The sequence below is a fragment of the Asparagus officinalis genome, chromosome 7, assembly GCF_001876935.1.
Source record: "Asparagus officinalis chromosome 7, Aspof.V1, whole genome shotgun sequence".
Lineage (NCBI taxonomy): Eukaryota > Viridiplantae > Streptophyta > Magnoliopsida > Asparagales > Asparagaceae > Asparagus > Asparagus officinalis.
Genome location: NC_033800.1, coordinates 57,874,619 through 57,890,221, shown reverse-complemented (window position 1 = coordinate 57,890,221; position 15,603 = coordinate 57,874,619). Strand labels below are relative to the sequence as shown.

At 35.8% G+C, this 15,603-nt stretch overlaps 1 protein-coding gene and 1 long non-coding RNA gene across 2 annotated transcripts in view; both read right to left on the bottom strand.

Annotated features, from left to right (window-relative positions):
* LOC109849654 (proteasome subunit alpha type-3) overlaps positions 1-6,653 on the bottom strand; it is a 16,718-nt gene extending 10,065 nt beyond the window's left edge. The window contains exons 1-8 of the mRNA XM_020419514.1: positions 6,462-6,653; positions 6,331-6,370; positions 6,143-6,226; positions 3,273-3,346; positions 3,057-3,143; positions 2,889-2,973; positions 2,610-2,656; positions 1,037-1,102 (exon numbers count right to left, since the gene is read on the bottom strand). Coding sequence (XP_020275103.1) covers positions 1,037-1,102; positions 2,610-2,656; positions 2,889-2,973; positions 3,057-3,143; positions 3,273-3,346; positions 6,143-6,226; positions 6,331-6,370; positions 6,462-6,565 — 587 coding nt within the window. The 5' untranslated portion in view covers positions 6,566-6,653. The remainder of the gene's footprint in view (positions 1-1,036; positions 1,103-2,609; positions 2,657-2,888; positions 2,974-3,056; positions 3,144-3,272; positions 3,347-6,142; positions 6,227-6,330; positions 6,371-6,461) is intronic.
* LOC109850337 lies at positions 9,398-12,137 on the bottom strand. Its single transcript, XR_002249405.1, has 3 exons — positions 11,023-12,137; positions 10,301-10,344; positions 9,398-9,506 (listed from the first exon to the last, which is right to left on the bottom strand). It is a non-coding gene; the product is annotated as an uncharacterized LOC109850337 (long non-coding RNA).

Here is a 15,603-nt window from a genome sequence, read left to right as displayed (position 1 = left end):
ACAATCTTCCATTTTTTGAAATTAGTCCCCAAAATTTAATATTTTGAAATTAGTTCCCCAATGCTTTGTGTGTTGAAATTGGTCCCCCAAATCTTCATGTTTTTTAAATGTCCCTAAATATTTCAAGTGTTTTCAAATTAGCCTCCCAAATCTTTCAACCATCTACTACCTAGAAGAACTAAATTTAAAATATTTAAAACACTTACTTCAAAATATGAAGATTTGGGGGACTAATTTCAAAATATCAAGAATTTGAGGATTATTTTCAAAATATGAAAGATTTGCAAGACTAATATCTCAAAAAAATACCTTAATTTTCTATGGGGAATAGGTTATAATAGCATGGCACAATCAGGATGAGGCATTACAGTGCTACAGTGGGTATTGCACTCAGACTGAATTATTTTTTTCTATTTTTTAGTGCATTATACAGCTGAAGCTCTAATATACTCGAGATCTCAGGTCTCATTGAGACGCAAGAAATGCAACTTTAGAATCCAATACATTTTGCATTCATATTCGACTAGTCTGTGAGCATTCATAATCTACTAGTTTGTGATGGATAAGCCCTATACTCTACAACATGGTATAACAAACATTAGAAGTGATCATCAACAAATGTGTGCCTGCAACTTCGATGTGTTTATTTAGATGTGTATGCACAGAAAGGGTTTATTAGGGTTGCCTAGCAGTTTACGTAAGCTATAAATTACTGAACAAACATTATCCAACAGCAGTATACAGAAAGCAGCTGGAATTCAAACTATCTTATATTACAGAAATTACAAAAAGAAAAGAGTAACACAAACGTATTTGACACATATCATTTTTTCATTTTAACATTTTCCCCCAATACAGTAATTAAATTACTCATGATTCATCTTTGAAGCATTTGGACAAGTGTCAATTAGTCAATCGATCATAAAGGAGATAATTTTTAATGCATTCCATTTGTGATAGATGATCATCATAAAATTAGTTAAACATTTAATAGCTTTTCATCAGGGGAGAATGTAGGATAAGCAGGATTGCTTACATCTTAGCAACTTCAATAACTCCTTGCCTGCAAGTCATTTCTGATAGCTTCAACTTCTCAATTTCCCTGCAGTACAACACCAACTAGATGATGTCATTGATAAGAATGAAAATCACTCAATTTCAAAGCCAACAATAAGAAATCTGCAGCAACTAAGATCAGTCAATTAAATTATAAACAGTGTCACAGACTAACGCAAACAAACAAAAAACTAGAAAGCAATAGAAAATAAGAAAATAGGAGGAGAAAAATACAAAGGATTTGTATAATAAAGAAGTCAAATAAGTAATTCATGCTAAATTTTAATCAAAACCATAAATATCAACAAAGGCAGATGAAACATACAGTGTAGAAAAAAATTTAAATCTTAATGAAGAGGCTAAAGTCTTCCAAAAATGGTGTAGCAAAATGGGGGCTTAGGCGGTCTTTAGTGGTCTTATTACAACAATGGTCATAGATCATCAACGAATTGTCATAGGCTGATAGGTCTAAAGTAAGGTGAGGCATACCACATCCCTTAAAGTTGCCTCAAAACCGTTGTTCTTTTGTATTTTGGTTATACTCAGCATATATAAATACAAAATATAAACCCTTTTGAAGAATATAGTTAGGAGACCATATCAGAGCTTTTATATCAATGTAGCCGTGTCCATGTACTCTATATTTCACAAATTTGCCGAGTCCCGTACCCGCACCGGTACCCATACCAGTTTTCATGCAACTTAGACGTACAGATATTTGACACCCTTCATATATCCTAAGTAACACTGCCAGTGTACCTTTCACTACTGACAAAGGTTCACCAATACCAGTTCTGCATTCCTTCCCACATAGTCAAGCTCAAAAAACAACATCTCATGTCCCCAACAATAAGAAATGCAAAAAAAAAAAAAAAAACCCCAAAGAAGAAGTAATCAAAAAGAGAATAAGGCAACGATCATTTCTTTGTTGTAGTTTTATTTTATTCATTAGGATACTAAGTTATGAAAAGTGGCTCCTTTTGTCCACTAGGTGTGTGTCCTGTGCTTTACTTCACCAATACCAGTTCTTCCGCATTTCTTCCCACATAGTCAAGCTCAAAAAACTTTACGAAATCCTTTCTCTATACAACATGCCCCCAACAATAAGAAATGAAAAAAAAAAACAAAGAAGAAGTAATCAAAAAGAAAATAAGGCAAGGATCGTGTCTTTGTTGTAGTTTTATTTTATTCTTAGGATACTATGATATGGAAAAGTGGCACCTTTTGTCCACTAGGTGTGCGTCCCGTGCTTTAGTCTTCTTGCCCTACAGGAGCAAGGGGATCTACTCCTCACCTTTTGCATCTCTTAGATTTAAAAAATAAGCATTAACACAGAAATAAAATAATGAGATTTAAATCTACCAAGCCGGGCGAAAAAATTGCATCAGCAAAGATGTCACACACATTGATGTACATCAGTGCACCATTATGCACCTACTGTCATATGCCTAAAAAGAAAGTACGTCGATCACTATCATAAACACGCGAAAGTCAAAATTGTAAACAGCAAATTTGGAAAATAAGCAATTGATGAAGTGGGGATCATCACTTACGTCTTGGCGGCTTGCCTACCCTTCCCAATCGCAGCACCAAAATACCTCTGCACATCATAATCAAGTGAAGACAAAATTACAAGTTAACTCTATGGCAGTACATCATAATAATTAAGGAGATTTATATCATCTAACTATGCATTATAGAAGAAATGAATAAACAGTTAATACTCCAGTCACCATCAATATCTGAATATTCTAACAGTAGGTACAAGGTGAAATTACAAACAATAATAATAAATGGTGATGAGTCATGTGGTTACCAGATACAGAACTCACATATGATACTCCTGATGGTTCAACCATGAACAGCTGTGGTCCATCTCTATCATAACCTCCGAGAATAACACCACAACCAAAAGGTCTGCAATATAAAAGGTGATTGTTTAAGTAGAAACAGATAGGCCATCTAAAGAGTTCAATCAACAAGACAAACCAATTAAATACCTCAGCCACCAATAGAGAGTGCAAAGATGAACATAACTAGCAACACGATCTGCAAGTTCTTTCACAGGCATAGGCTCACCATATGTTCTGTACATACTATGGTATATCATTTTTCTTTTCATAGAGAAAAATGGTAATATCTACTCAGATAGGTTGAGCAAACTTAAGAAAAGGGTCATGCACACAATGTGTATGCTACATGCTCTAAGCGCAAACCTATTGTAATTGGTGGCTTCAGATTTTGCTCGTGCAACGATTTGCCTGCCATCAGCTGCCAAACCAGCCACAGCCTGTACCTCATGATAAATGATAGCAGTGAGAAACAACTCTGATGCTGATTTTGAGAACAAATGACCAGTTTTCTCCTTTAATCATAAATTTTTAAAGAATTTAATTTGGATAAATTTGAGAAAACAGATCATACAGTGTAACCTTCTCTGATGACAATAATCATCATCCACACAGTGATATGATAAACTGATAATACACACTGTGCAAAAACCTATATGCATGATATCATCACAGTGTGCTATTATGGTTGCACCCACACGGATACTGGATAAGAATAGAGCAGAACACAGTTATGCAGACACAAAATTTTTTAGAAATGTAGAATACCAATATGCTGTGAACATGGCTTATTAAATTACAAACTATTTACCTATATTTGCAAGGTTAAAATGACTAACGAACACAATAACTCAGTTAATGAAAAGCATGTTTGTATTATATGGATCAGCAGCTACTAATAGTCATAGTTTTAAATCAAAAGTCACTAGAATTTCATGGTTCTTCATTAAGTCGACCAGATCAGACAAATGCATGTGTAAGTTACATGAAAAATAAACCAAGCCTTTATGAACTAGATGTTTAACCTATTATTATTAGCCTCAGGTTCATGTTTGTCTTCAATGCACAGAGGATGCATATAGAATGTCAGGAATATTCAGGAAGTATTCATCAATTATCTAAGCATCAGGGTCTGTTCTGGACACAGTTATATATCCTTGATTTAAGAACCCATGCAACTTAGGTATCCTAATGAAAAAGGGATAAAATTGAAGAAAATAAGCATGGCTCCAAACCTATTGCAGTTCACACTCATCCAAAGTGGGGCCCATATAAGAATGCTCGGAGATCCAGTAATGCAAAGACAAAGAGCAGTTACAAATCTGCAAATTGCATAGCATAATAATATTATATGGCATATTTCTAGGCCTGAAAATTGGATATCAGTACTTACCCAGGCTTCAACTTCTATATTCAGTTACAAGTCTGCAAGAAATGATGTAGGTCTTTTATGGCCATTCAGAAGAAATATTCCATTCCTAGTGTGACCTCTTTTCTGCTAACGAATATATCCCCATCGTGTACGTCAAGTAAGTTATCAGGTGAAAGTGTCCAAAAAACTCAGTTCGTTATATTTTCCTAACTTATGAACAAGCACCCTGGTCTATCCAGTTCAGCACTCATAAGTCATAACGTCTATGACATCTTCACTGCTGATGGTTTTTTCAAAATGATCACGTCATATGTTTATGAACTTTAGTCACAGTTATTTTCTCCAAACCATTGTTAGACCTGTATGGAATCTCTAATATTATAATACCATATATAAGTCCATATTATACTCTTCTGATATATTCTGTGTGAAAAATATGACTTTAGGTTATGGAAAGTCTATGATGAACAGACAAACCTTTTGGTATGACCTCGGTAACATTACTATGGCAGTTTGGCATATAAAATCACAGAATGTTCCTCACAACATTGCTCCACAATATATGTGTATAAAATTGGAGAAGAGGCACACTTGTAATCAAAAGCCCTTCAAGTTTCAAACCTTCCAAACCAGTGACATGCATAAGTTATAAAAGGAAAACACAAATTAAGAGGATTCAAACTTAATTATTTCTTTTTCATGTAGAATTTCATAGCTTTGGAAATCCTTCAACTGGAGCACCAAGCTGACTTCCAACAGTCACTGTCACTAACATCTAGCTGGATTATGTGCCAGCACCAGATAACAAACTAGTATTAATGACCCATTTATAAGAATGATGTACTCAATTATACAGACAATCCAAATAAAGCCGGATTTCCGAGAAGCATACATCTCAAAATCGTTATCCATATCAATTCAGGTACCGAAAAGTGAAAGCATCCTCTAACCGAGGAGCCTTGAATTTATATACAAATTAGCCATGAATTTAACACAGACTCCTCCCTTACTACATTGAACTATAAAAAGAAATCAAGGTCTGCCAAAATTTCATTGAATTCTTTTGTCAAAGTATTTCGTCCAAATTGTGCATGTCATTATTAAAACCGGTACCATGCAATATTTCATTTTCTGGAGCAGTTAGGTACTTTGACCAAGCTGCTGAGCATTTATCCCATCCACACATCTCTTCTTCATTTACTGACCATCAATCAAACTAGAGAATAGCCTTTAGTACCCATCCTTCTCCTTTTTCTTTCCTCACATGTTTATCAAAAAAGATCCCTCCCTGTCCAAGACATGTCATCCTAGTACAATCAGTTTTTATAATTTTACCAAATCAGCTACTGGCTTCCAAAATTATAAGCTACAAATATGAGTAACCACAATTCAACAGGTTCACAAGACTGTATCGGGAAAGGTTTATGCACAGCATAGACATTACAAACTAAATGACCTTGAAGGAGAGAATTCGTCGTATGATCTGCAGTCCAAGCAACAAAGAAAAACATAGCAAGGAGAGCAGTAGCCACTTTTGGTAAGAAAAGCACAAGCTTTCTACTACATACAAGGAAAACTGTTGTTTATTTATTTATTTATTTCCTTTTTTGATTAAGAATCAGAGAAATTGTAGCTATACAGCCTATCCTTTAATCAGATTCCTAATACTAGCAACTTTTCTACGCATATTATTTATAACCCCACAAACCTCAATCCTAAGCAGCTCTAACTAAATTTTTCACTGACATACAGCAACTGCACAAAGAGGAAACCGAAATAACAATAAAGGTCATTTTTTGAGAACATAAACGTATCAAAAAAAAACCATCTTAAAGTAAAAAAACAAAAACCAAAATAAATTTACCATTCCAGAGTTGTGATGAACGGAGTGGATTCTCCGATTCGATCCAGCCATCATCATCTTCGACGTGATCAGCTTCTCCACTCCCTAACCCCCAACAAAAATAAAAAATAAAAATCTAATAATCAAACAAAAAATAAAAGTGAACCCAGCTAAGGTTAAAACTGAGAGAAGAGAAAACCCTAACTCACCAAAACAATCCCATCCTTGCATTTGATCCCAACAACAGTCCTAACAACAACAAACAAAAAAAATCAAAAACATTCAAACAAGAAATTAAATTAAACGTAAAAAGGAAAAAGATGTGATTTTTAGGGCTCACCCGCTGTTGTCAACAGCTTTGGATGCGTACTCGATCTGGAAGACTCTGCCATCAGGAGAAAAGGTCGTGACCGAGAGATCGTAACCGGTTCCAATGCTGCTCATTTTTTTTGGTTGATTTTTATTTTTGATCTGATGTTTGCTTTCCGATCTTCGCTGTTTGATTTTTTGAAGGGGGGAGAGGTCTCACTGGGTTTTATTCGGTCCGAATTTTTCATTTAGGGTTCATTTTAGACAACCACCTCAACTATGGGGGTTGTGTAAGCAAACCCCCTCAACTATTTTAACTTCGGAAAACATCCCTCAATTTTGGAAGAATTGTAGATAACCCCCCTCAACGTTTAAAATATGACCTAACCCCCTTCAACTAGGCGGTGTCCCACAAAACCCCATAACATCTATAGCTTTCTCAAATAACACCCTGACTTTATTAATTTAAAACATATAATGACTAAAACATCCTTGTTTAAAAAAAACTATATCATATCATACTTTTCCTTTTAAAAGTACGAGTTGAAGAAAATCTTTTTATGGACAAAAATACCCCTAACCCTTTTAATATTACATTATCATATCTCATATCCTGATTAATTTTAATTAATATGTATAAGCTTCAATTATCATATCTTATCCTAATTAATACGTATATAAGCTCATATTTAATTTAAATATGTTAAAAATTATATTAAGTCATAGATAATTGTTCAATCTCCATATTCAGCCACTCTTCCAAAAATTACAGAATAAAAAATCTCAGAACTTGTAAAATTTATTTACTAGAGAAAATAGGTAAAGATTTAAAATGTATATTTTGCACTGAAACCCAAAAGAGTTCAAACTATTGAAAATTTTGTAGAAAAATCCTAGATGCTACAAAATCTATATAAAATCCTAATTTTTTAATAGAATTTTCATAAAAACCCAAAAGAATTTCTTACATTTCAGCTTATCCTAATTAATAGAAACATCTTTAATATGATTTCATTTGGGATTATGTTCTAATTAATTAAAATATCTTTACCAAGAAACATGCTATAGAAAAATCTATTCACTAGAGAACACGTATAAAGATTTAAATTACAAATATCTAAAGAATTTTGTACCTAACAAGTGAAAAAAAGAACTCTTTATCCTGCCATTTGTTTCTTTATATTTAATAAAACAAATAGAAAGATAATTAGATGATATCATGAAATATTCTTATCTCCTAAATTCATAATTACAGAGACAAATGTTAATTATGTGTCATTAACTAAGCTAGAAAATATCTTAAATCCATAGAAGTTAGATGTTAAATGGGTGGGTTTGGGTGTTAAATGGGCGGGCCATAAATGGGCGGGCATGTTTTGCCCATTTAGGCCAAATCAACGCCTAAGGTAAAAGCAGGTAATATCGCTCTCCAACCTTCGTCAATTTCAGATCCCGAGCTTCCGGTAAAGCCCCACCGCAACGTGGATTTCCCCGAGCTCAAGAATCCTCCGAAGGATCGTATCGGTGCTCTACCCGAGAATCGAGGAAAAGCACTTGTCAAAGGGAGCTGGAGATCGCTGAAGGAGTTTCAAGCCAACATCCAGACTGGGGGTCGTACACGACCTCCTAACAAATCGAAATGGGTGGGTTTGGGTGTTAAATGGGCGGGCCATAAATGGGCGGGCATGTTTTGCCCATTTACCCATTTATGACCCATTTAATATTTTCTAAATGGGCGGGCTTTTGCCCGCCCATTTAATAAACGGGCCGCCCAATTGCCCATTTAACTATAGTGGTTATATGTACATAATACTTTTGGGGTGTTTTTTATAAACTTTTAGGGGGCTTTTTGTAAACTATTGTGGGCTTTTTGCAAACTTGTTGGGGCTTTTGATAAAATACTAACAAAGATAGGAACATAAACAAAGATAAAGAAACACCCGGGAAGCGGATTCTCACTGTCCGTGTACCAAATTCATCAGGGCAGTATTATCAACATGTAACTGCCCCAAGACCGCTCCACAGAGGGTCTCGATATCCGAGAAAATCTCCGATGGAACGACAAAGCCCAAATCAAGGCGTTCCTACCAAAGAGGATCGGTTGCTCGAGAGGATGAACCCCTAGAAGTTACCATCAACATGGTCAACAAGGGAAAATCCCCAATCATTTCAGGTGGTTCCGACCCTAATTTCTCTTTGGGAAGCAGGGTCGATTCGGGAATAGCTCAGCTTCAACTAGAAGCCGTCGGATATAACAACAACCATGGAGTCCATGGAGGAGTCCATTCCGATGATGAGTTCTCGGATTCTCATTCCGCGCTCGCCTCTGACGATACAACGTCTAGAGGCACAACATAATAAAAAGAGTTTCAGATACTCATAATCCTTTTGCTACATAGTTTTTTCCTCTTGGTTGCTGCTGATTTTTTTTGGGTTTTATTCTCGGATGTGTTTACCCAACTAGCATAAGATATGAAGGAAATTGGACTCCCAAGTTCCAACTAGCATAATGTTCCTAATTTTCAGTATAAGATATTGTGAAATCTGGATAGGTTTCGGAACTAGATATTGTGAATGACTAGATTCTACTGTAACACATAAACAAATACATATCGTATATACAAACATGGAAATAAACAGCGCTCTACCATGGGAAACTACATAGACTTTCTCCTTGTAGTCTTTCCTCTCATTCTATTTCCCTCTTCATTATTATATGCATAATGCATTATCTCAATTGTAATAAAACACGGTACTTCCTCTCAAAACTTATCCAAAACAGGATATGGGTGAGGCCAAAAAGATAAAGGAGCTCGAAAGAAAAATTGAAGCCCTGATGTCTGCTCGAGAGGTGAAGAAGACCGGTATTCCGTGTCCTTACCCGAGAGAGTGGGATTCGATCCCGTATCCGGCGAAGTTCAACCTGATCAACTTCACGCCGTTCGGCGGGAAAGGCTCCCCCACTCACCTGATCTCTTCTAGTATAGCTTTCTGCCAATAGTTTCAATGCTGCACCTTTAGCATTTTGCATACGGTTTAATGTCATACTGCCACTGGCATCAACAACGAAAATTACCTGCCATAAAATAATTTTTGAAAAAACTCACACAAAAGAATGACCTATATAATAGCACACAAGGGCCAAAATCAGTAGCATGTGCAGCTCCAGCAAACCTTAAAGAAAACAAATGATAACTTGAATTATTCCATAATTAAAGTTCATGAAGTCATAAATAAGTGGCAATAAACTGAAAAGAATTAAATATCTCCCATGGCCTAGTATGTTGTCAAACAAAAGAAAAAAAGAACTCATGGTAAATCATTAACTTTCATACTAACATACCAAGGCACCTGCTTTCCGAGCCATTCTTTTTGCTCTCATATCAGTTTTTTCTACAAAAACTTTTCTAGTCTTTTGAGTATCTTTTGAGTATCTTTCTAGTCTTTTAGTTCAAATAGAAAAAAAGAAAAAAAAGCCTTTTGGTAAGGTGTAGCTGCTCTGAGTGTTGCACCAACAGCAAGTCGTCTTACAGGAATCTCATGGAGGTGAAAACCACTTGTAACACGTAGGAATCTCATGAAGGTGAAAAAACCACTTGTAGCACTGACAATTCCTCCAAATATTGAACAACTTCAGTTTATACTTAAAATGTTGAATGTGAAACAAAAGATCACCGGTAACAAATGTAACATCTATATGTGTTGTACTTGATCAGGTGTGAGTTTGTTTCCCCTCGATGCACGACCACATTCACCTATAAGTTTCTTACTTTGCAGTTATATCCGAAAAATGAGAACATTCATGATTCTTTTACTCAATGAGATAATATTTGTCTTTATTAAAAATAATAAATATAGAACAATACGTACCAAAATCTCAATTCTCCTTTAAACTGTCCAGACTGCAGTATAACCTGCCAGAGTTCATTTGCGCCATCAAGTATAAGATACAAAGAGAATCGATTTAGTGATTTAGAAGGGGAACTGTACAAACCACTAGATAATCATGTCAAGTCCAAGAAAAACAACAACATAATCATAATTGAGTACGGACAAAACAACAACATAATGGAAAGATTACTTCAATTCTAAGAGGAAATTCTTTGCCATTCTTCACTCTATTGTAATAAAACAGTGAAGATCAGAAACCTAGAGGAAACTGTCAAAATATGCATGTATATATAAAGGACCAGTGATGCGAGGGAACCCCAATCCCACCCCCCACCAAGCACACACACAGGCATGCATGCACGCACACGCACCCACACACAAAGCTTTTCCTGCCAAAAACATCAAAGTATAGTTTAAATATATGTTACTGTAATCAGATGATCTGGTGTCTTGAAAATAGTATTTAATATATGATTTTGCACTATAATGAACAGAATGAAATGCCAACTAACCATGCACTTATTCTCACTATATACTACTTCCAGCGGAAAACAAAAGCATAAGGCTGAACAGGAATCAAAATCCTCAGCAACAAATGTTACATCAATAAAAATCTTAAAGTAGAAATTTGTACACTCTAAAAAATATTTCATCATGTTTGCCAAGTCCAAATTCCAATTTGATATGATTACACATATTACCTTGTTCCTGAACACCAAAGGACTGAAGCTTTGACTTGAATTGATCAGAGAGAGGAGCCCCAAAAAAAACTGAGTCCTTGGCACTTGTGAAAGAACGAGAGAAAGATTGATTTTGGGGACTCCGATAGAGATTTTTTCTGTTGAGATGATTCAGAGGTGAGGTAATCCTCTCTATATATAGGCTTTCTACCTCTTTCTCCGTCCCCAAATAGCCGCCTGTTTTTTCTCCGCTATCCGCGTTCTCCTCAGATTTCTCCGTAACGCCTGATCCTGATTAGAGAATATCCCACAGAATATGAGATATTCCCTAACAGCCTGATCAATTTAACGGTCGGGTAACATATTTGGCCCTGAGGTCAAAAACACTTACAACTTGCTTTCCGTCCTCTACAAAAATTAGGGGACTTAGGGTAAAATTATCTCTTTGATCAAATTCGACACATGTGCATATGTAGCATATCAAATTCGACACATGTGCATATGTAGAAAATTCTTGTGTGCAACAACTCTGGTACTGATTCTCTCTACCAAGATATCTATATCAAACATACACATGCTCTTTGAGCTACATAAATGTGTTTATCCATGCGTACTCACATCTCAGGGCACGCATAAACACAGTTAGCTTTCAGGAACTTCATGCTCACTTATCAAGGGACTAATTCATTCTGTTATTATGAAGACGTTCAATGCAAAGCCACTTGATGCAGGGAAAGAAAGTTCATAAAGCAAATCAAATGGTTTCTCTAATTGCATTCTAGATAACTGCACACGCCAAATTACAATGCTTTATTGATATATAATTGATTCAATGATAAAGCATCTACTTGCAACAACAAAGATGCAATGATCTATTCTCCAAAATAGAAGAAAAAAATTAAAATTGGACAGATAATGCAATGAATGCCACACTTTAAAATGAAATCTAACAACAAAATTAAAATTTTTATTGGGTTAGATGAATTAACCAAAATTAACAACAAAATTTCACCTTCATTTCACTAATTCCAGCCGCCCAAAATATGGTGATTAGAACAATGATCTAAATCAAATAGTCCCTAATTCTTTTGACAAATCAAAAATAGAAAAAAACCCTAAAATGAATTGACAAATTCGACCTAATCAAAGTGAGAGAGAGAGAGAGAGAGAGAGAGAGAGAGAGGACGAAGAAAGGGATTAGGGTTTCTGTAAGATGAGAGAGAGAATGAGAGACGAGAGAACGAGAGAGAGAACGCGGGTTTAAGGCGGGCGGGTTTAAGGCGGGCGCGATGCCCGCCCATTAAGTGCCTGTTTAATCTCTTTTCTATAGATACCCGCCCATTTAGACCCATTTAACTAAATGGGTGGGCTTTGGGCGGGTCAAATGATGGGCGGGCTAGGTGGGTAAATGGGCATGGGCACATATTGCCTTCCCTACCCAACTTGTAGAAATACTCAAAGAACTTCCATAATTTTAAGGCTTTACAAAAAAAAATCAACTTGTAAAATCGGTAGAAATAACCAAAATACTTTCAGATTTTTTATATTTTGTGAAAAAATTCACAAAACTTCCTAAACCCAAAAGACTAGATATTAAAAAGTTCGCAAAAAATCCTAGATTTTATAAAATTTATAGAAAAAACTAGATTTTAAAAAAATTGTAGAAAAATCCAAGATCACAAACATTTAAAAACTTTATAGAAAATTCCCCAATTTAATAAAACACCAAAAATTAAAAACATAATAGAAGAAAAGAACCCTAAAACTTAAAAAACACCCCTGGAATTTTATTAATTTACAAAGTAATCCTAGAACCTAATATTTGGATCTGGTGGAGCTGCTTCAAATTTTGGGTTGCTTTGGATATTTGGATGCCCAACATATTGTCACTTCAAGGATATGAAATTTGATCCGAGTGCATATTTGGGATTCAGAGGCGTGTTTGGTTATCAATTATGAGATTCTGATATTGTTCTGAGCAATATTGTCACATTTGACTTTCAGCAGATGGAGTGTGTTGGACAGATCATTAGAATATCGTCGCGGGTGGAGAGTGATGCTACTTCACGTTGGGTGGAGATTACTCCACGTTCTCCAGAGCATTCTGTATCGTTTTGGATTCCAGTTAAGGTGACACAGATTGAGGATCATGTTGGTGTTGATACAGATGATAATTTTGTTGATTCGAGTGCAACAGATAGACACAATTCGGATTTGGCTATGGCCGTTGGTTCACCTTAGTTGGAGGTGTTTGGTAATTGTGTTTCTTCTACATATAGGATTGAGGAGTTGATCTCTAAGACAGATTTGATGTGGAGAGATGCAAGTTTGGAAGAGAGTTTATCTTTTCACTTTGAGACCAACAGGGACGTGATCAGCTGCAGATTGGTTAGTGTTGATTATCAAAAGGTTGGTGAAGGATTGAGAATTCTTCTAGTTAATTGAGATTGTTTGAGGTCATTTGGATAAACTACGTGAGGCTTGATTCCTTGGGCAAGAGGATACATAGGCAGTCATTTTGATACAGCCAGTTTGATGAGTTGATACCGATATTTTGGAGTTTGTTCGCTTTCTCATTTGGGTTCTCGACTTATTGTGGATTGAGTCCGTTGTCGTGGATTGTTTCCACTTCGTACTGGATGCAACAAGTGGGACGTTTGGTTGGTATTAGTGTCGGTTCAGTTTTGGAAAAACTTCACCGAGGTGGAGAATTGTAGAAACGTAGAAAACAACGACGAAGTTCAGGAAAAACGAAGCAGGAAACAGTCTGAGTGTTATCCGGTCGACCGCGGCAACATGTGCGGTCGACCGAAAACGTGCACGAGTACAGGGTGTGTTTCTGCACTCTGACCGGTCGACCGCCATGGTCGACCGCCAAAACCCTGTAATCGATTTTGGTTTCTATCTTTCTGATCGGTTGACCGTGACGATTTCGGCAATCGACCGCCAGTCGGTTTTGGGCCTGATTGCGGTTTTCTGTTCTGATTGGGATTTGTATTTGGTATAAATACTAACACGATTTTAGGGGTTTTGGGAATTAAAAAAGGGGTTTGTTTTGTGCACAGAAAAGAGAGTTTTCTGAGCAATTTGGTTAGGGTTTTGTTTAAGATATTTGAGAGGTTTGTTTGAGAGATTTTGAGTGAATTTATAATCTCTATTTGTACTCTCATTCTCTATTAGTGAAAACACATTCTCTTCTTGCCCCCGTGGACATAGACAACTTGCCGAACCACGTAAAATTCGTTTGTTTGTGTTTGTGCCGTTATTTTGATTGTGTTTGGCCTTCTCTCTCAGCGTTTGTGTTTGTCCTCGGAGCCCCAACACTGTACCCCTTAAATCATGGTATTTATGAAAAATACTTTTGAAATACCAGTGTTTGCAAAATTACCCCTCAAATCATCAATTTGAAAAAAATTACCCTTAAAGCAATTGCTCAACAACTTTGATAAGCTAATTTGTAATTGCAATCTAAATATTATCAATAAAATAGTCAAATTTTCAGCACCGGGTTGATGATTTGTTGATTTTAGGGGTAGCGTTGCAAATACCAAGATTTGGTGATATTTTTACAAATACCCATGATGTAAGAGGTACATATGCAAATAAGCCAAAAAATAATTCAATATAGGAAGTGGGTGGGTTTAAAAGGAAATCAGGATAGACCTTTGAGTTTATAAATAAATACCCTTACCTTTATGTTCTTACCGATATTATAGGCAATGACACGATTTTATGGATTTTATAGTAAAGATTGCTTAGTCTCATACTATCTCTAAAAATTATTCTTACATTAATTATAGTATAGTTGTTTTATTATAAAAGAAGGAATTATCTCTCTCAGTTGTTCTAGTAGGAATTCTCTCTCCTATTATCACATTAACTTTTTGCTTGAGCATATAAATCAACCTCTTTTACCTCTTATAACGCAAATGTTTCCTTTTACACTTTCCCTGTACTTTGATAGAGTTATAAGAGATTAATAATATAATCATGCACCCAGCTTTTGTTCAGTAGTAGCGTTTGTGTTAGAGCTCAAAAAACCATTAGACGCTATGTACATAATGCAAAAAATACTGGTGGCGGATGCTGGCAGCAATAATTGAAAAGGTTAGACAACAAATAAGAAATAGATCTTCCCTGTTATCCGCACCATACAAATTCAGGAAAATACGTGCAGTCCATACGTTTGGGTTTAATCAGAGAACAACCTGCAGCAGTATTTTCAGATGATGTGCATCAGACATCTTGAAAAAGAGACATTAACAATTTCAGATACGTTGCATATATAGCATATAACACGCTACATTGCATATAACACGCAGACGTACACGCACAAAATACATAATTAGCAATAGCGCAACCCAAATTGAAGCGTAAGTAAAGATGATGCATTATACAAAGCGTGTGCTTAGAAGTACATCCTTCTACGCAAAACTGAAACGCATCTTATAAGCATATCAGGGTATAACATTGAACATTTGCTGATACTAGACTGTTGCAATACTCGCGCTTTGACAGGACAAACAAAATTCTCAGTCATAACAGGAGTCAAGAGGTTCATCTCATATCACTCGTAAGTTGGAGAGAATTATGAGTATAGAT